The sequence below is a fragment of the Helianthus annuus genome, chromosome 7 (assembly GCF_002127325.2).
Source record: "Helianthus annuus cultivar XRQ/B chromosome 7, HanXRQr2.0-SUNRISE, whole genome shotgun sequence".
In the NCBI taxonomy this organism is placed as follows: Eukaryota; Viridiplantae; Streptophyta; class Magnoliopsida; order Asterales; family Asteraceae; genus Helianthus; species Helianthus annuus.
This window is the reverse complement of record NC_035439.2, coordinates 90,336,372-90,361,433: the sequence shown is the minus strand read 5'-3', so window position 1 is coordinate 90,361,433 and position 25,062 is coordinate 90,336,372. Positions and strand designations below refer to the sequence as shown.

At 32.2% G+C, this 25,062-nt stretch overlaps 1 protein-coding gene, 1 long non-coding RNA gene and 1 other non-coding gene across 3 annotated transcripts; all 3 read left to right on the top strand.

Annotated features, from left to right (window-relative positions):
- The first annotated feature begins 3,486 nt into the window (after positions 1-3,486).
- Positions 3,487-3,559, top strand: TRNAK-CUU. The gene has a single exon. It is a non-coding gene; the product is annotated as a tRNA-Lys (tRNA).
- Positions 3,560-3,724: 165 nt separating this feature from the next.
- LOC110899473 (protein FMP32, mitochondrial) lies at positions 3,725-5,828 on the top strand. Its single transcript, XM_022146365.2, has 7 exons — positions 3,725-4,054; positions 4,123-4,254; positions 4,354-4,413; positions 4,964-5,040; positions 5,131-5,187; positions 5,330-5,396; positions 5,487-5,828. Exons 1-7 carry the CDS (start codon positions 3,863-3,865, stop codon positions 5,604-5,606), a joined length of 705 nt encoding a protein of 234 aa, XP_022002057.1. The 5' UTR covers positions 3,725-3,862; the 3' UTR covers positions 5,607-5,828.
- A 4,462-nt stretch (positions 5,829-10,290) lies between these two features.
- LOC110903294 lies at positions 10,291-11,886 on the top strand. The gene is made up of 3 exons (XR_002571825.1): positions 10,291-11,104; positions 11,167-11,364; positions 11,520-11,886. It is a non-coding gene; the product is annotated as an uncharacterized LOC110903294 (long non-coding RNA).
- Positions 11,887-25,062: the final 13,176 nt, after the last annotated feature.

The following is a 25,062-nucleotide window of genomic DNA, read 5'->3' as shown; positions in this document are numbered from 1 at the left end:
GATGTAACTGAAAGCATTATTTTAATGACTATGCAGTTTTTATCAATTTTAACTTAAATTGTTGTGTTACCTGCAGGATGGTAAGAAAGTTGAATCTTTGGCCACAATCACAAACTTTGATGATTTGCGTTTTGTCGAGAGAGAGGATGGTAAGTCTACCGGTAATCATTTGATATTTTTTTATCATCTTTTAATATTTTTTTACCATATCTAGGTTATATAAGGCCATATCATGATTGTTTTATTAATTGTGGTCATGTTATCAGTTGGACTCATAACAAGAGAGTAATGTTGATTACACACAAAGCCATACATTCTTTGGTGATTTGACCCACTTCATTCAGGTGAAGCATTTTTTTACTTGCAAGTGTAATAAGCCAATTACCCGTTTGCTTTAAAGCATACGAGACAATATGAACACTTATGCTAATCTCAACCTTAGTGAAATATATTACAATTCTCGGCCTTTTAATAGATTGCTCTCTTTTGAATTGAGTATTTATTGTAAGTTTTTTTTTTTGCTGCAGTTAAAGATACCATTTTGCAGCTAAGACCACTCCTATCTGAGAACAAGCTCTGGTGTCGGTAACTGCAAGCTGGTACCAATATAGTTGTTGATGTTATTTTGAAATTACAACATTTTTGCCTTCTTAAATTTCTACAGATACATTTTGGGGGATGATAGCAATGGGCTGGGAGTAAATTTTAGTCTTAAAAGTAAATTATAATTGTTGTATGACTCCATGTCTTAATTGGTATTTATTGCTATTTTAACGTATTTGATAGTTAAATGATATGTTGTTTTTAAAAAAACCAAACGTCTTACTTTTAACCTTCAAATTAGCAACCAGAAGTATTATGGTTAAAAAAAAAAAATTGGCATATGTGTTAAACTTCATTGTCACCGTCCTCATGTGCGTGTTTTACCTATCTATCTAAATCTTGGTGATTACGATAAGCTATTACATCTTCATAGCACCTCTACCAATGACAATAGTGCCGAAGAGAGCCGACGGTATCCATGTCTCTAATCATACATAATCATACATTTAAGGTGTAAGTTAAAAGTTTCAAGCTATATAGTTTTGATTTTTAACACCAAGTTTTGTAACAAATAGTTATGTAATGTACCATATATTAGATTTTATGTCTATTACGGTTAGACCCAATTTCAATTTCAAAATGATAATTTACTTTTTTATTTTTAGTACTCAATTACCATTAAATATTTTCCTTATATTATATTTTTAGTGCTCAATTACCATTAAATACTTTCCTTATATTTTATTTTATCTCTATTACGGTTAGAGTCATTTTGAATTTCAGAATGATGATTTATTTATTATTTTAGTAGTTAATTACCATTTAATACTTTCCGTATTTTAAATTTTATGTTTATTACGGTTTGACTCAATTCGAATTTCAAAAATGTAAATTACATTATATTTTAGTAGGTAATTGCCATTTAATACTTTCCGAATTGACTATATTTTATGTGTATTATGGTTTGACTAAATTCAAATATCAAAATTATGATTTTATATTTTGTATTGGTTTAACATGTGATATAATAATGTTTAATTTCTTATTACGAGTCAATTACAAACCGGAAATATCGAGCAGTAAATGCTATATCGGAAATGCGATATCTAATTTATTTTTAGTTTAATGATATTACAATACTTTTTTCCTAAACATATGTTAACATTTAATTCTTAATTGTTGCATACGTTTACAAAATATTTTTTCATTATAATTCAGATACATTAATACCTATAGTATAGATACAAAATACATGACAAGTTTGTGTATAAAATTGTAAGACCCGTATTAAATAAACGACAATTGTTTTATAAAAGATGCATTACATATTATTAATACCAAAATGTATAAGTATAATTCAAAGTTATTTAAAGCTTCACGAGTTCTTAAACGAAGGTCACTACTTAATCGCCAATTTGATCCCCGGCTTTAACTCCATCCATATTGTATGTTAACTGAAAATGTATTTTTGTAATTCAAGTTAACATACAATATCCAAGTACCCTTAAGTTATACTTGAACCAAACGATTAAGTTATACTCATCTTGCTTTTGTATGTTTTTATGGCTCTTTATAACTAGAAAAAACTTTAAGAAACCGAATTAAAAATTTGTGGTGGAGAAAAGGGAAAGAGGATATTTTAGAGGTTAAAAATGTTATTTATATACTTTTATTTATTGTAAATTAAATTTTCCTACCTGGAAAGTTTCCGGGTTATAACCTAGTCTATACTATATAATAAAAGAAACCAACTTTGGGACACTTGTCATCATATTAGGCCATGTCTTATGGATAATTATTATTTAAGTTTAATTTAAGTTTAATCTCTTTTTATTAATTATAAATAATCCTCCTACGAAATATTATTTAGTTTAATATCTTATGGATAATTATTATTTAATTTAATCTCTTCTAAATAATTATAGATAACTCTTCTACTAAATATTATTTTGTTTAATCTCTTCTACTTAACTATAGATAATTAGTATTTAATTTAAATTTAATCTATACTTCTCATTTATAATATTATTTTTTTGATTTTCTATAAACAAAGAATATACTAACAAATTACTAAAAGATTTTTTTTAAATAAATACGTTAGAAGGTTATAGATAGTTGAATACATTTCAATTTTAATTTAAATTTAAGTTCAACTTTTTGACCATCTATTTGACTTGGATAATTTGTAGTGATTTTTGTTTGTTTAATCACTTACTGTTAAATACAACATGCATCAACTATGTCATCTTTAATTATAATTGATAATAACTAACCATATTTAATTAAAGTATGATAATATTTAATATTCATTTATTATTTATTTAATTAATAAAAGATAAGTATAGATTTGAAGATACCTTTAATAAATGACACGTATCTAAAAGTTGGTTTCTTTTATTATAGTAAAAAATAGATTTAGTATATAAATTAGATTTTTTACTATTATTAGTATTTTTATTATTTATCAAATATATTGATTACTTAAAATTTATATATAAGACTTTATCCAAAATTATATTTATTTGATACACTATTAATCCAAAATTATATTTATTTAATATACCATCAATCTAAAATTACATTTATTCAACTCATGTAATACGTAGAGTTTTTAAAAATTTAACTTTTTTATTATTTGGTATGTAGATTACAATTTCTTAAAAATATAATATTTTTTTATTATTTAATATATAAAATTACATTTATTCAACCCGTGTAATAAATGAGGTTTTTAAAAATATATTGTTTTATTATTTAGTATGTAAAATTATATTTTTTTCAACCCGTGTAATACACGGGTTCTAACCTAGTTGTATCATATACTACTATTTATATAATAATTTATTTACATATCTTACAGTTCAGTGACATTTAGAAGTTATAAAATGTGACAACAGTAACGTATCTTGATTATATAATCGAAATGCTCTTAAAATCCAACAAGCCCGTCTAGCTCAGTTGGTAGAGCGCAAGGCTCTTAACCTTGTGGTCGTGGGTTCGAGCCCCACGGTGGGCGCCAATTCTTTTTTAATCTCCGCGCCAGGTTCATGGCGGCGCGTACATTCCCTTAAAAACTTTTTGTTTATTTAATTTGTTTATTTTTTTTTAACAAAAAACGTGTATGGGTGGAGGTTTCATAAAAAAAAAAAAAAAAAAAAAAAAAAAACCCTATAAAAATAAAACAAAAAAACCCATTCTCCCACGATTCCCGAAAAACAAACCAACCCAAATCTAATCCAATCATCATTCTCCCAATTTCTTCTTCGAATCCATTTCATTTGATTACTTGTCGATCAAATTGATTGTTCTGTTTTTGATAATGTCGGCCTGTATTGGGGCCGGAACGAAGCTACGGTCCGTCCAGGCCTTCACTTCATCGGTTTATAAACAACTCCCTTTTGTATCCAATCCATCTTGTTATCAGAGCTTTAGCAGATTTGATTGTAGGCAGATTTCTCAACTTGTTCAATCCAATGGCAAACGTCTCTTCCTTGTTGATACATTAGCGCTTGTAAGTCATGAATTCAAATAATGCGTTAGTTTAAAATTTGGTTGATTTGAATTTTGAATGTTGTTTAGGTTAGGAGATTGGAAGGGCAAGGAGTGCCTTCGAAGCAAGCGGAAGCGATTACGTCTGCGATTACGGAGGTTTTGAATGATAGTTTGGAAAATGTGGCTCAATCTTTTGTTTCCAAGGCTGAAATGCAAAGGGTTTGTTTCTTTGTTTTTTAGTTAGTTATTTTATTTTATTTTTTTTGAGTTTTGAAGTGTTTGTGATTGAATTTGCATTTGGTGTTGATGTGGTTTTAGATTGAGATGACACAAGATGGTAATTTGGGGAAGTTTAAGTCTCAAGTGCACAGCTCTCAGGTGATTTGTTTTTTTTTTTTTTTTTTATGATAAAAGGTTTGTTGTCAAAGCGTGTTTATCAAGTATCGAAACATAGGGGGGGGGGGGTCTTTCTAGCTCAAAATCTATGGTCATCGTAGTTGTCAATAGCGAACGTAGCAATCGATATAGCGCACTACGTAGCGTATAGGTCTAGGCTCGCTATTAGGGTTGAAGCGATAGATAGCGATAATATCGACAACTTTTTTTTTTTTAATATAAATAGCAATTAAATATAGCTATAAAATAGCTGGATTTTAGGTTTTTGTTAACTATACTTGTAAAATAGCATATATACCAAGGTATTTTGATATAATATACATTTAAATTTTTAAATTTTTATTTTCTTGTGAATGGCTATATATAAAATAGCTGCCCGCTATTTATCGCTGTTCGCTATGTAGCATATATGTGCCTTATCGCTATTTGTCGCGATTTGCCATTAACAACTATGATGGTCATCTAGCAATGTTTACCGATGCATTAATTATTGGAATTTTTTCATCAAATTACTTGACTGTTTACCTTATAGGAAAATCATTTCTCTATGTTGCAACGTGAGACCGAAAAATTGAGGAATGATATAGAGAAGATGCGCAGTGAGTTGAGGTATTATCATATTATGCATACTTGACTAATCCAATTTCATATAAAAACTTTATTTGCAACTTGAAAATACTGACTTTTATTGTGACACAGGTATGAAATAGACAAAGTAACTGCTGGACAGCGTCTGGATTTAAATCTTGAACGAGGGTAACAAGATGCATCTCTTTTTTATTTACTTTTTGTTTCGATTGAACAAATTGTTGATAAAAGGAAGCAAATTGGTTCCATAAGTCAACACAAAGTCAAACATCAATGATTCAGGAAGTTAAATGGTGACTGATAAATGCAGGAGAATTCGGGATGAACTAGCAAACCAAAACCAAGAAACTGCTAACCTCACAAACAAACTCGATCGGGTGAGTACATACACCACCTTTTATGTCAAAACACTTTGACTTTGACCAAACTGTTGACTTTGTATCTTTGGAAATGTTAAATGAAACCAGGAAATTCATTCATTAAGGGCACAGTTGGAAGCAGCAAAATATGATGTGATCAAGTACTGCATAGGTACCCTTGTCTCCATTTCTGCTGTTGGTTTGGCCGTGCTGCGGATACTCATGTAAACCACAATCTTGCTAATGTAACGGTTAGCGTTAACACATAGAGAAGGAAACCATGATTACGATTAGCTTCCCGCTTTTTATGTTGCTCGTGATCGATTGGTGAAATATGTAACATAATTAAACTAATATTAACCATGAGTTTACTGCACCAATGAAGCTAACTACCACATTGTTGCTTTGTTCCTTGTTGTTTATTTAACTTTGTTGGATTATATTTCTATATGTGAAGCTACATACCATTTTTTAGGGACGTATATGATGATTAAAGCTTATTGAGGATTTTGTAATCATGTAACCACATATATTTTTTTTTTCTCGGGCCACACTACTTGCATACAAATACAAGCGTTTATGTAGTTCTTTATTTAAAACTACCTTATAAACCCATGTAGTGTATGGGTTGAATATCGAAAAAAGCAAATCATAAATTTGTATATAATTCTTATGAGTGAAATAACTTATTTAGTGTAACAAAAAGATCTTTACACTTTCAGCTATTCAAATATTAATTTTTAAGTTTTCACTTTTCTCGAGTCACTATAATTCATCTTATTATATACGGTTTAAGATGAAAACATTAAAAAATAAAAATAATTATGATAAGATTGTAAGTGTTTTTTAAAATAAAATGTAAGTTATAAAGTTGTAACAGATGAATTGTAACTAATTTATACTATCTATACTAATGATATAATATACACATTGATATAAATACTATTTTGGGAAATATGGATAATGAGACGAGATACGCATATCATCATAGTATAGAAAATATTACATATTTCAAAGAAAATCATACTATACATAAAATATGCGTTTAAAAACTTACGGACTAATTTTGAGCTCCTAGACAACGTCTTTAATTAGTAGTCATCATCGACATTTAAATATTTCAAATTAATTTTTTATAATATTATATAACATATTTGTTAATCATGATGAGAAGTTACTTAAAATAATTACAATTAAGTTTAATATTTAACCATTAATTAATGTTATTAGGAAGATTAACCATTTTTTTAGAGTGAATATTTATTGATAGATATGTAATATTAAAATTGGAGAAAAGACTTATTATATATAATGACAAAAGATCAAATACAATTAACTTTAATGTACAAAACGTACGAACCGAAGGAAAAGACAAAAACGCGGCGACATTTTCGTAATTATCAGTAACTATCAAAATTACTCTACAAATGATGCTGTAGAGTAATTTTGATATTTTATAGAGTAATTTTGTAAAATGTTCTTGTAGAGTAATTTTGTTCTTGTAGGGTAATTATCAAAATTACTCTACAAGTATATCAAAATTACTCTGCATCAAAATTACTCTACAAGTGAATCAAAATTACCCTGCAAGTTTATCAAACAACATACAATTCAAAATTACTCTACAAATGATCCTGTAGAGTAATTTTGTAAAATGATCCTGTAGAGTAATTTTGATCTTGTAGAGTAATTTTGTTAGCATTTAGTTATAGGGTTTAGCTTTATGGTTTAGTTTTTAGCTTTTAGTTTCGGAGGGGGGGGGGGGGTTAAGTTTTTTTTAAGGTTTTTGTAGGGTGGGGGTTAGGTTTTTTAAGGTTTTTGGGGGGGGGGTGGGGTGGGGGGTTACTTTTTTGGGGTTTTTTGGTTAGGTATAGTTTTTTGATCAAAATTACTCTACAAGAACATTTTACAAAATTACTCTACAAGATGAAAATTACTCTACAATATCAGTTTGTAGAGTAATTTTGATAATTACCCTACAAGCAGATAATTACAAAAATGCCACCGTGTGCTTTTTGCTTTTTCATGCTATTTATACGTTTAGTACGTTAACTTTATTTGTACAGGAACTTTTCCCTATATATAATACAAGGTTACAGTCCCGTAAAATTATTATTATTATTTTTTTTAAAAACATATGCATTGCATAATTGAATAAACCCGTGTATAATACTAAATTACTAATAGAATAAAATATGATGTAATTAGTTAACATATACAGTCGTTTAGATGTGTATTTAAAAAAACATCGACGTGACAATTATAAACTTTGTTAAGTTAATTTTTAAAACATTTTCTTTTTCAACCGGGTACTAACTTTGTTTTTTTAATACCACAAAAAGATATCATCCTTATTCTTTATTTTTTAATATTTTAACCAACATAATTTTTCTATTTTAGTCTTGATGAAGCTTTTAAGTAAAAAACATAAAGTTTACTTAAAAATTGATAATTATTTTCATATTAAATTAATCCGGTTAATGATATAATAATATCCTTAATTAAGAAAATAATTATTAAGTAGGAGAGAGATGCAGGAAAACCAAAAAGTAATTGACTCTAATAGATGATATGTATCTCCCCCAAAAAGTTTTATTTATTACTGTACATAGTATAGATTAAAATTGAGAGAAGAGATTTGGTGATGACATGTGACATTATATGTAATCATCATAATAGGGATTATCATAAGGTTTTTAATTTAAATTAGTGACATATTGATTATTGAATGCAAAAGAATTTCTTGTGTTTCATACGGATTTTAATGGATTGAATTATAATATAAATGGAAACAAAAATAAGAAGTGTAAAAAGCATTTTGGCTGTTAGATCACATCCTATACTCATCAACAGTTATGATAAACGTAGTGGCAGAAGGGAAATTAGAGAGGGCGAGAAGGGTAGGATCGTCACTGTGGTGGCGTTGACAGACGAAAGACAAGAGAATATATGCACTAATCGGCCTTTGTCTTAATTGCTGAGTGTTATGTGCCTTATGTCCAAGACTTAATGCAAAACTACTATCGACTCGGGGTCTCACTGGAAGTAGTCTCTCTATTCCTATGAGGTAGAGGTAAGACTGTGTACATTTTACCCCCATCAGACACTATCTTAGCCTAGGTATTGATGAGATTTACTGAGTATGATGATGATAAAGATATTTTGAAAAGTCAAAACCAGTAACATAAAAGTCAACATACTTGAAAAAACTTTGCTCTACACCTACAAATTTGCAAGGAAGAGTTGCTTGACATAGGAGCACACACTAGAATGTGTATTGATCATGTGTTGTTTGCCAACTTGTTAGACCATCAGTAATGGGCATTGTAGGGGCGTGAAGTTGCTTGATAATGCTCTCACTACCACTCTTATGGACTTTATAAGGGCATGAAGAGCGAGAAACATTTATAATATAATGCCCAGTGAGAAAAACAAAATTGAAAAGTAATGATGGAGTGAGAGCATTAAGGGGCATTAACCATTACACATTTTTTTTATGAGGCGTTATGATATTGATGTGGCGAAAAACGTCCATTAGAAGGTATTAACCATTTACGCATGGCCTTAAAGAGATTTATCACCCCTCTATTTCTGATATATTAAAACCTTATTAATAATCAACTACTTTATGCATATGATATTTGTACTATTACCTTTGGGAGTTTTTCAAAAAAAAAAAAAATTGGATTTTTCCTTTTTAACCCTAGAGTTTCAATCTTTATCAAGTTAAGTTTAAAGTTTTAATATTTGTTTCCTTTTTAACCCTAAAGTTTTACTCTTTGGCAATTTGAGTTTAAAGTTTTAATCTTCGGTAATATTTGTTTCCTTTTTAACCTTTAAGTTTTAATCTTTGTCAATTTGCGTTTAAAGTTTTAATCTTTGGTAATTTAGCTCCTTTAATTAATTTGATTTTTCACTTCTAATTCAAAAGTTTCGATCTTATACAATTTAACCCCTTTGATTAATTTGATTTTTCACTTCTAATTCAAAAGTTTCCATCTTTTGCGATTTAACCATTTTTGATTTTTTTACTTTTATGTTGTAATCTTGGCTTTGGGGGTTTTTTCAAAGAAAAAATGGTTATGCATATGGTTGTTGTAACCTTCGCTTTGGGGGTTTTACAAAAAATTGATTTTTTTACTTTTCACCCAAAAGTATTTCATAAATTACTTTTAACCAAAAATTATTTGTTTTTTTTTTACTTTTAACACAAAACTTTTTATCTTTTGCAAATACGTGTCTTTCTCCTTCACAATTTAGGGTTTAAACCCCCAGACATGGCAGTTACTCTTGTCCTTTAGTACGTTTGTTACACTTACACTATTATAATTTATTGATTTGTCATTTAGTCAACTTTCATTCACATCCCTTTACTTTACTCTTTTGTTTGGTCCCTTATAGTTTTCATTTTCTGCAAATTTTTCTGTTTATGTTTCGTTCTAAATTTTGTGACTTAACACATCGCAACGTGCGTCTTTGGTTTAACGTTTTTACATTCCGTTCTAAATTTTACGAGTTAACACGACGCAACGTGCGTGTATGTGTGGATGAACGTTTTTACATTGTTTATTTTTTTCCCGTTTGACAGGTTCAACATAACGTGCGCGTCCTAAATCGACTTAGTTATAACTAAAGAATTCCCGCCGCATTGCGGCGGGTCGTAATTCTAGTTTTGTTAAATTAATAATTCTTTTGTTTTAGTTCTAATCTAAAAAATAAAAATAAAGAATGAGTAAATATTTAAATCCCGAAACCTACGGTTGACGATAAATAATGAGTAAATATTTAAATTCTGAAACCTACTTTTGACTATATCAACCCATGGATAGTGGAGAGGGTTGGTAGGAAACGGTTAAAGCTCATTAGATTAGATGCATAATAATTTTCAAGATGAATTCTTCAATGGGAAAATTATGAAATTGTCAGGACCAACAAGGTTTTCAAATTTGTCATGTTTCTACGTCCTTGGAAGGACCTCTGAGCTTCGGAAGAGTCCGCGTGTCATATTTAAGCGTCCATCTATCAACCAGCTGGCACGTGTCTGACACATGTCCGACATGTTGAAGCGTCGACGACCGACGCATCATAACCAAAAAGTTGGTTTATGCATCCGACTTTGAGTTTGGCTGATGCGTATGTACGTGGCTCCGCCGACTCTTCCGAACGGCTTGGCCGACTCTTCCGAACGGCTTGGCTGACTCTTCCCATTTGCTAGGCTGACACTTATCAACGGCTTAGCTGAATTAGTTCTTTGGCTCGGCTGAGTTCTCCAATATATATATTTTTTTGGTTTTTTTTTATTCTATTAATTATATCATAAAATGTTCCCACATAACTTATCTCGAAATATAACATTAAACATAAATTTTCAAAGTTAAATGTTACAACATAACTTAAATATTACAACCTAAACTAAAGATATGATTTAAATATAAATTTCTAATTTTTCAGCCTATATATACAGGCCCACGGTGCTCATTAGTGTGCATGAGTATAATGGCAACCGGGAGGCGTTTCAGTAACATACCGGAATCAGTAGAAAACACTATCTGGGCCAATGATAACCAACAACATGAAAATTGGTCTCCAAATGTTCTTGAGTTTTATTATGCGGGTGACTGTCCTTCTTGTTATTCCAGCTATAGCTATATGGGAGTACACCTCTAGATAAGCACTGGTGGGGTGGCCTATTAGGTTTCTGTGGAAACGGTTTTATTCAACAAATGGTAATTTGTAATATATTTAAATTTTATATTCAAAAGTTAAAATATCAAAATATTCTATACAGCATGTCGGAGCATGGTGTAACTGGCTCGTGCAGACGAAGAAAAATGAAAATCCCGGAATTGCCACTTCATCGGTCAGTAATCGCTGGACGTTGCTCCCGCCTCAATTTCTCAATCTCCTTGTAGAACAACATCATGATGCTTGTGGATATGTAAATGGCTCTAGCGGAATATATCCTGCGTTGTGGGATGTCGATACGGTAAAAATAATAGTAATTTTTTTTTCCGATACTCTAATATTAAAGTTAACTTAACGTTTGTTAGGTATACATACCGGTGTCAAGAGACAAAGATATTCGACCGTTATTAAGATTGAAATATTGTCACTAACTATTACTGTATATTTTACAAACAGTTGCGATGCAATTAATTGTGGTGATTCGTTTTGCGTCCACCGGAGAATATACCAAACTCTTATTGAATTCGAGTCGGCATTCCTATGGTTTCTAGAACGTATAGGTTACTGGGAAAATACTGGACTCAGCGAGTCTGACGCATTAGAATATGATGGGGATGTTGTATGGCCTACCAGTGTTCGTCACGTACGACGAAATTCAGGGGTGATCGTATGTATATTACTACAAAATCTAGTTCAAAACTGTTCACTCAAATGGGAAGAAGGAAACATTCAAGATGCTTGTATGAGATATAGAACATTTATGGTTGATCAACTGTATGTTGGCCGCTATGTTTATTAAAATTTAATAAAAGTTTAAAAATTATATTAGTAAAATATATTTGTTTAATAAAAAAATTCAAAAAAAAAAAAATTTAGTTAATAGTAAAATTTATTTGTTTAATGCGTCAGGCGGACGTTTGGGAATGCGTTAGGCGGACACTTGGGAACGCGTCAGACGGACTCCTCGGAATATGGTTGCCTCGTAGTTTGTTGCGTCATGGAGACGCTTCGGAGGCGTCTTGATTCCCTTGATTTTTGTCATTTTGCGTCAGACGGGCGCGTGACAACATGTACCAGATTCTTTTCCAATTATTTGATTATTTTAATTTGTTATAATTTTCACCCTATAAATACCATCAAAAATCACATGTTTTCTATCCAACCAACGTTATACAATGCCTATCTTAATTCCTTTCGATAGTCTACAAATAGAAACAAAGGTGTTTACATGTTTTGAAAATGATGTTTTTCTGAGCTTTAAAAGTGTCGGTGCTGATGGGTGATGGTAGCTGGCAGATAACACGGATGTGATCGCTGTAACCCTTAAAGGGTCCTCAGAAATGTGAGGAACTCATCTACAAAGGGCACTTAGAATCACACTGTGTTATCGGTACAGTCTTCCACCTTACAACAGGGACTTGAAGACTGAACGTGTTGATTGTCACTAAATAATATCTTGTTAAATTAATTTACTGTTGGTTAATTGATTTAGTCATTTTACGTATATAATAAAATTAAGTGGTATGATGTGTAATTTTTATTTATTTTGTTTGTTGTTGGTTAATTTAGAGTTATTATGTTTTATTAATTGTAAATGTTATTATGTTTTATTAAATGTTATCATGTTTTAATATATCACCCATTAATATTTATAGTTAATTAACTTTTAAAAAACTTTAAACCTTTAAGAAAGGTTTTGACAAACTATAAATACCACCAACTTTCCTATTCCACACATAACGTCAGCCGTTTCCTTTTGTCCACACTCCAAACATTCATCAAACCTAACAATTAACAATGGCAAATAACTCCTGGACAGCCGAGGAAGATTGTGACAACTGGCACCAAACCGGTAATTTCTGTACACTTTAATTATTATTTAATGACTGCAATTATGTGCTTAAATGTCAACATTGTCTGATTACATGCTATACATGTGAATTTATGCACGTTTTATACTACAGATATTGCTTTATGCATTAATGATAGCGTTGCGTCAGAAATACTAGTAAACTCACCGGTAAGACACATTGTGTCAACAATTCTGCAGAAAACAGTCAGACAATAGAATTGGGGCCCAAGAGTAGGCCCAACGTCAAAAAATACATTAAAACCCAAGAATGTATACAAGGGTTAACATATAGACTTTCCGGAAGCTAGAATATGCACTAAAAAGCACCCGAAACGCATTTTAAATGTAGAATTCTACACAAATCAGCTATAATTAGCTTTTTAACACGTAAATATCATGCAGAATTCATGTTTTGTTGTCCAGAATACTTTCCTAAGTGTCGGGAATTAAAAGTGTCACAAAAAGGTACTTAAAGAACACTAAACGAAATAACTTGACACTTTAACGAACCGGTATCTAACCGAACAACCGGACATTACCCGAAACACCAAAATATTGCTAGAAGCATTGTTTTATTATTTCTAAGCTAGTTATGATCCCCGAACACCCTAACACACTATATAATGCATCCTACACATAAACACTAGACTTTACATTTAACTTCCAACTAATTAACCTATTTATCATTTCAACTTACATTTAACCCCCCCCCCCCCCCCCCCCGGTATTTACGGTCACAAGGACCCCACCACCTAAGATTTCCCTAAAACTTACATAATCTCTTTGGATCTTGCTTAGATTGTGAAAAGATTGTGTTTGTACTTCTAAGAACATACTAACCAATGGACAATAGAATTTAGTGGATTATAAATAAACCTAAACACTTCATCTTCATCACAACACCTCCACTCCTTCTCCCTCTCCCCACTTCGGCCGAGAGCTCCCCCACACACCACCATTGTTTTCATTTCAAGTTCATGCAATCCAAGAACATTCAAGGGTGTTAGAAGCTGATTAAAGAAGCTTGAAACTCTTGGATCTTGAAGGACCTCCATCAATTGCTTTTATCCACTCCGTTTCATCTTGTGTTCTTCCCTAGCTTAGAGCTAGTAGTAAGATCCTTGTAACCCTTGTTTACTTCTATTTTAGTAGGTTAAAAGATGTAACATGTTGTAAATCACAAGAACACCAAAAGACATAAACATGAATCATGAACATAAAGTTTGAAATATGATGAAATCATGATGAAACTATGTTGTTTAGTGTATGAATGATATTTGATTGTTGGTTTCTTGAAGATTATGATGTTGATCATCATAAGGAGCTTGCTAGATTGTGATTAAACACATGATCTAGCAAGTGAGAGGGTGATTATGTGATGAAATAAGATGATCATCCTCATATGTAAACATGAACTTGAAAATAAAATGATTTCTTGAAAAATGATAATCAAGTGAGTTATTAAACTTATAGATCTAAGACTTATGAATGGTTTTCCTAAAAGAATCAAGTTTAAATGTGATTTTTAGAAGATCTTGGTTTTTACTTAAACTTACACTATTTTTAGTGATAAAATAAGAGAAACAAGAAGATCCATAAAGAAATGTTTTTGTAAAAAAATGTTTACAAGTTGTAAACACCTAAAATTTTCAATAATGAAGTTTATTAAGAAATAAACACACTTTTAAGGATAACTCAAGCTACTAACTGGCATGGTAGTTACTACAAGTTTTTACAAAACTTCAAGTTCATGATGTAGTGTAATTTACTTGATTTTGACACTTGGTAAGTGTTGAATGAGTTGATGATTGTTTGTGATGATTTTAAAAGAAAATAAACACATGTTTTGAAAACATAGGAAACCTCCATTTTTAGGGGAAACCATGTCAAAATTTATATAGAATTTTGACACTTAGAAAAATATAAGTTTTGGTGAAACTTATTCCCTAAAAAGTTTCCTAAAAATATTTACCAAGGTTTCCCTAATTATCGTGTAAACTTCAAGTTAAGAAATGATGATTTCTTCAAAATAAAAATTTCCTCAAAAATATATATATTTATTGGTCACCAAATTTTGTGCTAAGTGTATGTAATATGTATTGTATGCAATAGTGTATTAGGACTTGAAAATACACTAAATACTCCTAAGAAGTGAAGATACAAAAATACACATACAACATGCATAGACAAATACAAGGGAATATATTTATGAAAATATATTTCTTAAAAGATTATGTAACTTGGACAAGTTATGAACTTAAAATGGAGTTTTGGACAAAAATACATAACTCGGGTGAAAAATACAAGATACTTATATTTATTTTTGAGAAAATAATATAAGTAAGATACTTAGTTAAAAATATAAATTATTTTTAACAACCAAGAACAGATACATAAAAGATGGTGACTTGTACTTGTGCGATACAAGTCTAGTGACTAACATTAATAAAACACGTATAGGTCACGACGCTATATAAGCAAACCCGGTGAAGTTTACGGCGCAAGAAACGCAAAGTTGTGAGTTCATGTCCCTACTTTTAATCTTTTACATGCTTTTTAAACATGGGGAAAATACATGTGTTATCGTATGCTGGATACGAAAACTAAGGAATGATACTTTAAATCGTGTCACGAATAGGGTACCAGAAGCACCATTAGTCGTGTACATACTAAGACTGCAGAACAAAAGGTTAGATCTAATGGGTTTTCGGGCAGCCACACTCTTGGTGATAACTAGTACCAAGTAGTGCTTTTGTGTCTCAGTCGTGAATCGATAACTAGAAAAATGCCTATGGTTTGGATGCTTCCTATGTCGTGTCACATGTTAATGGCCTTGCAACCCATTAACAATCTCGATACTTACAGAAATATTTGATTTATACAAGTTACATACCATGTTTTCATGCAAAGTATAGAAACGTTCGATACAAAAACTGCATGAATTCACACCAACATTATATTGACGATTTTCCAAAAACTCACATGTATTTCAGGTAACTAAAGTGGATGTGCGCGCGGTCTTACTCTTGCTCTTGGATGATGTTTATGTTTATCTTTGAATAAAGTTGTAAACTTTTTAAAACAATTATTGGTCGTGTAATGTAAACACTTATCTCAACCATCTTTTGAATGTAATGGCATTTGAAGTTATTTTATGAGCATGTAGTATGTTTACCATTCGTATGCAATGAGAACCTTTCATGATCACACCTTGTGCTTCCGCCTTAAAAAAAGGGGTGTGACAGATTGGTATCAGAGCTGTGATTGTAGTGAACCAGGATTCCTTCTCGAGTCTAGTCTACAATCTTTAGGATCCTTTCACGAAAACAATTTTCCAAAAAGGTTTTCATTGCATAAAACTTTCCGCGACATCCATTACCTGAAACTGTTTTCAAAAAGTCAAGAAAAGACACTACGGAACTTAGGGTGCACTAGAGTAGCACTTGTCTTTGATTAAGATTAGGCTAAATTGCACTTTTCGTCCTTTATGTTTCAATGTTTCGACAGGCGTTGTCATTTAACTTTAAAAATTACACTGTATGTCCTTTATGTTTACAATCATTAACGGGTGGTGTCCTTTCAGTTAAACTCAGTTAACTTTTTTATGTTAAAACCCCTCACGTGTAAATTTGTAAAACTCCTTAACAGTAGGGACCATATGTGCAATACTCAAATTATTTTTTAAGTTATTAAAGGCGGGTCCCACTTCACAAAGTTGCAAAACTTCTTTCCCTCACCCCAATTTCTTCCAGTCCTTTTCTCCGGTGACTCGATTTTTTCCGGCCAACCGCCTCTCTCTCTCTCCGCTGTTGGATCAGTTCTGTTTAGACATAATGGAAAACATGAAAAACATACCTGATTGCATCAGTACAGGCCAGCAGAGAATCCAGATGGAGATGCAGCAACAGTGTTTGACATAGTTGTCAGTTTGGTCTGGTTCCTCCTTAGGGTGCAATCTAATGATGGTGATGATAAGAAACCGATAAAGGGTAATCGGCTATGGAGAGGAGGTCGAATTGATGTTATGAGTAATTGGGTGTGTGAATTGTATATCTGAGTAACCCTTAAACCTCCACATAACTCTCCTTATATAAGCACCCAGGAGGAAACCTAATTAGTCACTAAGGGTAATATGGTCCATCAACAATTACCAACTAATTAAATAATAGGTTCTAATATATTTTGATCTCTATAATGTAAATGATTATGATGGCTATAGATTAAATATTAATACGTAATATATTTAATCTTACATTCTCCCACTTAGCCGAGTAATCATTTACTATGAGTATTAGATAAGCCTGATCAGGAGTTAACACTCATTTTAGCCTTAAACAAGTACTATAGCAGAAAAATACAGCCGTTGAATCATTATGCGACTCAGGACCCCCATTAATCATACTATAGCCTTAATTTAAAACCTAGCCGTTATGATCAAAATACGCGTAAGCCCTTTGTTTGATTTGTAACTTTTATTTGTCTATATGCCATTATACCGGTTGAACATATTCTAACAGACATACAAAATCAAACTTGAGGAAAAATTAACTAATACTTAGTCATTCATAGTACGATATGCAATTGCGCACGACTATTAATTAATACCCGTCTATGACCTCTCTTAATAAGACTTATGGGTAATAGCCCTTCAGTTATAGGATCCTTAAGCATATCATGAATGTATTCGATACAAAATTTAGTTTCCTCAATTCGTTCATAAACGAATAATTAATTGCGTATCGAAACTTAATGCAGCACCTCTTGAACTGTTACTGTTCAAGGAGTCATGGTAGCTGACTTTATCACACTAATTCTTCAAAACATTAATTATATGGAGTTAATAAATTTATGAGTCCACTGATAAATTTCCAACAACATTTAGTGATTATATTATGTCGTTATAACTTAGGTTGTTGATATCAGTGCATTATGACTCCTCCATGAGATAGGTTTTGTCTGCTGACATAAAGATATACCCGAAATTGCATTTTATAATCTTTGAATATCTCAAAGTTAGAGTAATAAACCGGTTTTAATTCTCACTTCTTCTTTAAATTGCAGTCTCTCGTTTCTTTTAAAGATATTGTAATACTCCATTAGATGCTACACATTAATCTAGACATATCTAGTGTGTTGCAATATGAGTAATATCTAAACGAGTATAGACTTAAACTTACATAAGGCTTCTAATTAATGAAGCGTAAATAAATAATCTCATTTATCCTATTATCCTCTAAAGGAGAGCAATATTGATTGTTACATATGTAAGGACCCATTTAATGTTAAACTTATGGAACGAAACTAATATCCCATTGGGTCTATCTCAGTATGTTATGATATCAATCACGTAAGAGATATCTCTGAGTTTTATTATATCAAAGTTTGTGTTAACAATGCTTTGACTTATGTAACATATGCTTGTCAAAGAATGTCATCTATATAGACAAGTTTATTTTAGTTGCTCCCACTCATCTTGAGGTAGGTACATTAATCCACTTGATTGTTGATGAAAATAATTACGTTAAGATTTCATCACATTACAATGTTTGCATTAACCCATACATGGATATTATTGGCTTACAAATAAAGTGTTCTTTAACCTTCAGTTCGAAACTTTAGGTTGTTATCTAATGAACATGCAAATGTGTCAGCCATTTGTTAGGGAAAATCATTTTTAATGTTCATCTAATGTAGCTTAAAACTATTATAAGCTACTAGAACAGTGATGATCCTCAAAGAAATCTTTTGTAATAAAGATTCTTTAATAATTTATCTCTTCCTGAGTACAACCTTTGACAATCAATCAAGCTTCTTAGTGTCTTAATGCTTATATTAGGATTTGGTTTAGTTATGAACACTCTTAGGTAATTCAATCAAATCCCAAACGTTATAAGAACACATAAAATCAGTTTTACTAGAAAACTGTTTTATTCAAATGATTGATTGACACTAATGGCTTAATTTGAAGAGATAGGATCAGTAAACTTTTCCAAAATCCATTTCAACTTCAATTAGGGAGGTTATGTAATCATCAAAGTTAGTAGGCTTTTAAACCTAGATGACCTCCTGAGTTGATTATTGGGTTCATTAGAAGTTTCAATTTTATGGATTAGCTCTTGATTAGGTTGCTATCATTTTAAGGATTCTAAGTTTATAAGAGTTGGTGCAGTATGGTATACAAGAGGTGTAATCGGAGTTAAATTCGGAGTGAAATTTAATGACACTCTTCCCCCCGCCTCTTGTATTCCTTGCAAATCATGATAAGGACTTTGACTGCTCCCACCGAGCTTAGAAATCTTTAGGAACTCAGCATGCGTAGGGTCAATATGTAACGACCAACAAATTCTAATAGAGAAAACAAATTAATGACATTAGTCGTTGTAGTTTCTCTTGTTGAGGATTATGTTAGTTTAGGTAAGAAATCTAAGTGCGCCCACAATTAAGCAACAATGAAACTTTTGTAAGAGTAGCATTAGATTTAAGGAGATAAGGTTTGATTGAACAGTGTCGTGATGGAACGATGTCTTGTACAAGAGGTGGAAATTAAAAATTTTCAATCCCCCATCTCTTGCAACTATTGCAAGTTATTATTAAGACACTTAATGCTCCCACTGATCTTTAATATCTCTAGAATGCTACAAGAGAAGTTTCAATGAGCTACGTGACGTGGGAACCTATCACATATACGTTAGACTTTATTTGATTTCTTTAATGTCCAGATATCATAAGAAACTTTAAGGACATATTTAATAGAAATCTGATTAACTACATATATGAATAGAGTTCTTCTAAGACCGTAGGCCATATGCGACAAAATTTAGATACAAGTTGATAGTCTTTCAAATGATAAATGAATTATGTCTGAATATTCCATTTGGAATAAGTTCCACGAATGTCAATGAATGACTTATGATGGACCCATACTTATTCCTTAAGCCAAGTAATATTTAGGGCTGTAACGTCATGATTTAGAATCACTGAAAATGAGATTAGATGAAAAAAAAATCATCCTCATTAACCATGTTATGATTTCTCATGAATTTTTGGTTCTAATGGATGAAATTTATAAGTCTCATTTTCCTTTTGTCAAATTCTCATTTGCATGATGACAAAAGTTGTGAAAAAATAAGGTATCATCTAGTTTCATCACAGTAATGTTTCTATCCAGACATTTAGAACAAATAAGATGAGAATTTAAGATAAGTGTGACTTTATGTTGACTATGCAAACCTCACAACCTTCATAACATTGCTTAATTATGATACTATATTCTGATTAATCAGAATATATAAGGTATCGAAAAGCGTTGTTGGAAGACTGTTCATTATGGTTCTTATAGTCTTAACATTTAATTTTGTCACTAACTCTCATGTTAGTTATTTGTCGAGTTCTGGTAAGGAGACGTATGGAACTAGAGTCAACTAATCATGTGTTAGTTGGAATATTAAAATTATCAGACTTAAATATCATTAGTAAGTTACTATCTAATCAATTTATCCAACTGTTCTTTAGAATAATGGATAATCTCGTTGCTTATGGCTAGTCTAATGACATAATTATGCAGTGAGATTTTCCCTTGAAGAACCTTAACGTTGGGATTAGCACTTGTAATTTGTCTATGGACCTTAGAACAATCCTCTCTTAAGGTTTTAGTGGTTGTAAGGTGAATAACATCTTATTTTCCAGTTTCAAACATTTATTTCTATGTACATATGTTGCTTATCAACACACTCGTTATACTTTGGTACTTTTGAGTGTTATAGCTGATTTATAATGCATCAAATTGTACAAATGAATAAAAAACTTAGTATGTAATGTACTGGAAAATGTACTTATTTCCATGCGTAAGCCCTTAACTTTACGGGTCATGGTATTGTACATTATAATATATTCACATATACCACTTAACCTTATAATTTATAACTTTAAATGAAGACATGCACCTTGGGAGTTCTTGTGATTATTCCACAATTATAGATTAGTCTTAGGAAAGACTTAATCTGGAATAACCTTTTAGTGATAGCACTTATTCTTGATTATCATAAGAGACATCATATTCGATTTATCCTAATCATCATGCTCTACTTTTCTTCTGTAGTGCTTTATCAGAAGAGAGCAATAGAATTATCGTGTCTTAAGAGATAATCAAGGATTTAATTTTAAGAGCTAATTCTTATAGAAACTTTAAATAAAGCAAAACATTTTAGGCTTAGGAATTAGAGTGGATGAGATATAGATTTATAGAAGAAAAATTATAGTGAGTAAAATTATGGGCACTAAGAATAAGGCAGACAAAATGATCACAAAATTAATTGAGGATCATTAATATAAGGATCATTATGTGAAGAGGTTGTGATATGTCTATTACTAACATCAAAATAATAGACTACTTAAAGTTCTACTTAAACGAAGACAAATCAGCTTTGGCCAGAATTGTAATCATTTAAGCATGTGTGCAAAGTGGTTGTAACAAATCAGCTTTGGCCAGAAATTGAGACAATCACTTTAGTTATGCACTTGTTAAGTATGCCATCTATGAAGGAATTAAATCAGCTTTGGCCAGATATTAAGACATTCATGTTTATGATGCACACTTAACATAGCTTTCGTAATACTTGAACGATAAGTAGATGCATCACATCAGCTTTGGCCAGAAGTGATACATCAGAAGCTCATTCAAGTTAAGCCATTTTGGTTTTGTAAAACATTATTTGATCCTCATTAATTAACTAAGTAATTACAAAAACCAATCATTTAATAGCAAACCACCCGTTAGCGCGGATCGAACTCCGCGGTGAGTTCGCTGGGGGGTGCAGGGGGACAGCGTGCCCCCGCACGGGGTTCGGGGCTGAGCCCCGAGCTAAATCTTAGTTCACATTAAACAGCCTAAAATAATGAGGTTTCGAGTCAAGTCTCGACTGAGTTATGAGATCTCGAGTCAGTTATGAGGTCTCGAGTCGTAACCTTGTTGTCTCGAGTCGAAATCATGGTCTCGACTACTGTGTTTTATGAAATCTCGAGTGCTTGATGAGATTTCGAGTCGCAACCATGGTCTCGAGTTGTGGCCTTTATGGTCTCGAGTCGAGACCTTTGTCTCGAGTTGTATAAATTTAAGCCCTTAGTCGAAACCTCAGTGGTCTCGAGTCGAGACCCTGTGGTCTCGAGTCGAAATCGTTGTCTCGAGTTATGAAGATTTGAGAACACTTATGATTTCGAGTAGATACCTTATGGTCTCGAGTCGAGATCTTGGTCTCGGCTCGTTAAAGGGATCTGGAAACTTCCTGTTACAGCTGTTAGTGATAATAACTGAAAAATCGAATTCTAAGGGATTTTGAGATACGGTTTCCTGTTTTAATGATGATCTAATTTTGTCAAAATATTTCAAAAATTTAATCTGATTATCAATTAGCAGTTTTCGAATAAACTTAGATGATAAAATTGGATCAAAACAGGAAAAACACTCAATAATCCTAATTACATTCCAAAACATAAAGGAATTTTCGAATTTTCTAAGAACACATGATGAACCCTAAAAAATAAAATAACAATTCTGGAACCCGAAATCTGAAAATTAAGGCTTCTAAACAGATTTCGGACATGAACTTTAACCATATTGGTCTCGAGTAATGTAATAAACCAATTAAATTTCTGAAACAGTGATATCGATGACTTATTGAGGGACTCGAAACCATGCTGATTGATTATATTAGGCTTTTAAAATTTCTGTTTTCTAGATTTCAATCCCAGAATTAATGGATACGAAAAACAGAACTGACTAATCAACATATGCTCTGATACCACATGTTGGATCAGTTCTGTTTAGACATAATGGAAAACATGAAAAACATACCTGATTGCATCAGTACAGGCCAGCAGAGAATCCAGATGGAGATGCAGCAACAGTGTTTGACATAGTTGTCAGTTTGGTCTGGTTCCTCCTTAGGGTGCAATCTAATGATGGTGATGATAAGAAACCGATAAAGGGTAATCGGCTATGGAGAGGAGGTCGAATTGATGTTATGAGTAATTGGGTGTGTGAATTGTATATCTGAGTAACCCTTAAACCTCCACATAACTCTCCTTATATAAGCACCCAGGAGGAAACCTAATTAGTCACTAAGGGTAATATGGTCCATCAACAATTACCAACTAATTAAATAATAGGTTCTAATATATTTTGATCTCTATAATGTAAATGATTATGATGGCTATAGATTAAATATTAATACGTAATATATTTAATCTTACATCCGCCACATCTCACTGTTACTTTTCTCTCTCTCTAGTCTCCGTTCTCTCCTTCCTGGCACCAGAATCCCCATCGTCTCCTCTAACACCTGCCTAACAGTTACTTCTTCTTCATTCTCTGACCAGAACTCAATAAACAAGTCAAGACCATCGGATCTCCGGTTATTGACGATGGATCATTGATTATATATAGTATCGATAACTTCTTCGATCCGGATTCCGAGATCTCGAAAGCTCCGGTGCAGATCGAGAGTTTCAACAGTTTCAACGGTTGGGATGCATCGTACGGTTCAGGTGATAAAAACTTCTCGTTTCATAACGCGAATAACGTGTTGATATCCAGAGGATACTTGTAACACCTCGAAAAAATTTCGTCCAATAATGTCTTGACACGTGTCATAAGGTTCCGGTATGTGAAAACATACTTTAGAGGGACTAAAAGTGACAAACAGTGAAGACAATGGAACGTAAGGGTCCAAAGTGTCAACAATGGATAAATAGACTCTATGATAACCCTACATAATGTTTATAACCTTAAACGGGTGGTTCATGGATCATACGACGCGGAAATTGCACAAAAGTGAGGAATTACAAACTATAGGGGCCAAAAGTGTCAACATGTTGAATTTATATCTCTGAGTGAACTTTTGGCAGACCCGAAGCTTTATAATGCTAAAATATACTCACTAGAATATGTGGTTAAAATTTCGTGAAGTTTCGTCAACGTATGAGAAAGTTATGGCCAAAACCGTACTTGAGGGGCTAAAAGCGTCAACGTCGAATTTTATGGCTTTTCGGTTGAGCGCAAAGTTATCCGAGGACATTACCATGTTGGTAAATGTCCTAAGGTTCTTAAAAACCAAGTTTGGTGGTTTACGAGTCAAAATAAGCAGCCGAATCATCGCGTGCAAGTTCAGGGACCAAAGCTGCCAAGTTTGAAAATAGTTTGGCTGATCAGCAGGTCAGGCGACCCGCCTGGACAGGCCCAAGCGGGCCGCGTGAGACCACCAGTAACAGATTTTCGCGAAAATTGCAATCTGGTCCGAATTTTGAAATGGGGAACAGCTGGGATCACCTCTAAATTGCTCTAATAGATGGTCTTGCATGCCTAGCCTACTGAGAACTCACTATAACCTCTGTATCCTCCATAAATTGGATCAAAAGCCTTCATTCTTGAGCACTTGTTGTAACAAAGAAAAACCATAAACTCTCAAGAACTCTCAAGGCACTTCTGGAGCAAATCTGAACGACAAGGCTGACTCCTAGTGTTAACTAAGCATCAATAGGACCTTTGTAAGCTTCTAATTCAGTCTCTAATTCGTTCTAGCATAGTTTAATTGCTAAAAGTCAAACTGTTGTTCTTATACTTTGACTTTCTGATTAAACGAGTTTTATTATGTCATTTCTCAAATTGAAACCAGATATATGTTGGTATTTATGTGGGAAACAAACCCTCAAAAGGGTATTCACTGATTCCCACTTTATGCATGCTAATTGTCGAGTCAAACTTGTTTCTAAAAAGTCAACAGAAATGGTTTTTGTGAAAAATAGCTTAAATGGTAATGTAGATGACATGCAATCTGTTTGATCATCATAGATAGCCTTATAATGAATACAAGAATGTGTTTTACCATGATCAACTCGACAATCTTTAGTATAGATACGAATCGGAACCGAAAGTCTTGTAAAACGACTATTTCGTAGACCATCGATTCGGATTCGTACATGCATGTTTGAGATCTGTATTGGAGAGTATTTTTGACCATTTTTATTTTGGTAAAACTCTCTGGAATTTTGTTGCTTGAGTCTATGTTTAGCCGGTTCATTTGCATGTTTCCGATTATGCTTAAAAGTTGACTATTTTGCCCTTTTTGATATAAAACGTGATTTTTAGAAAAG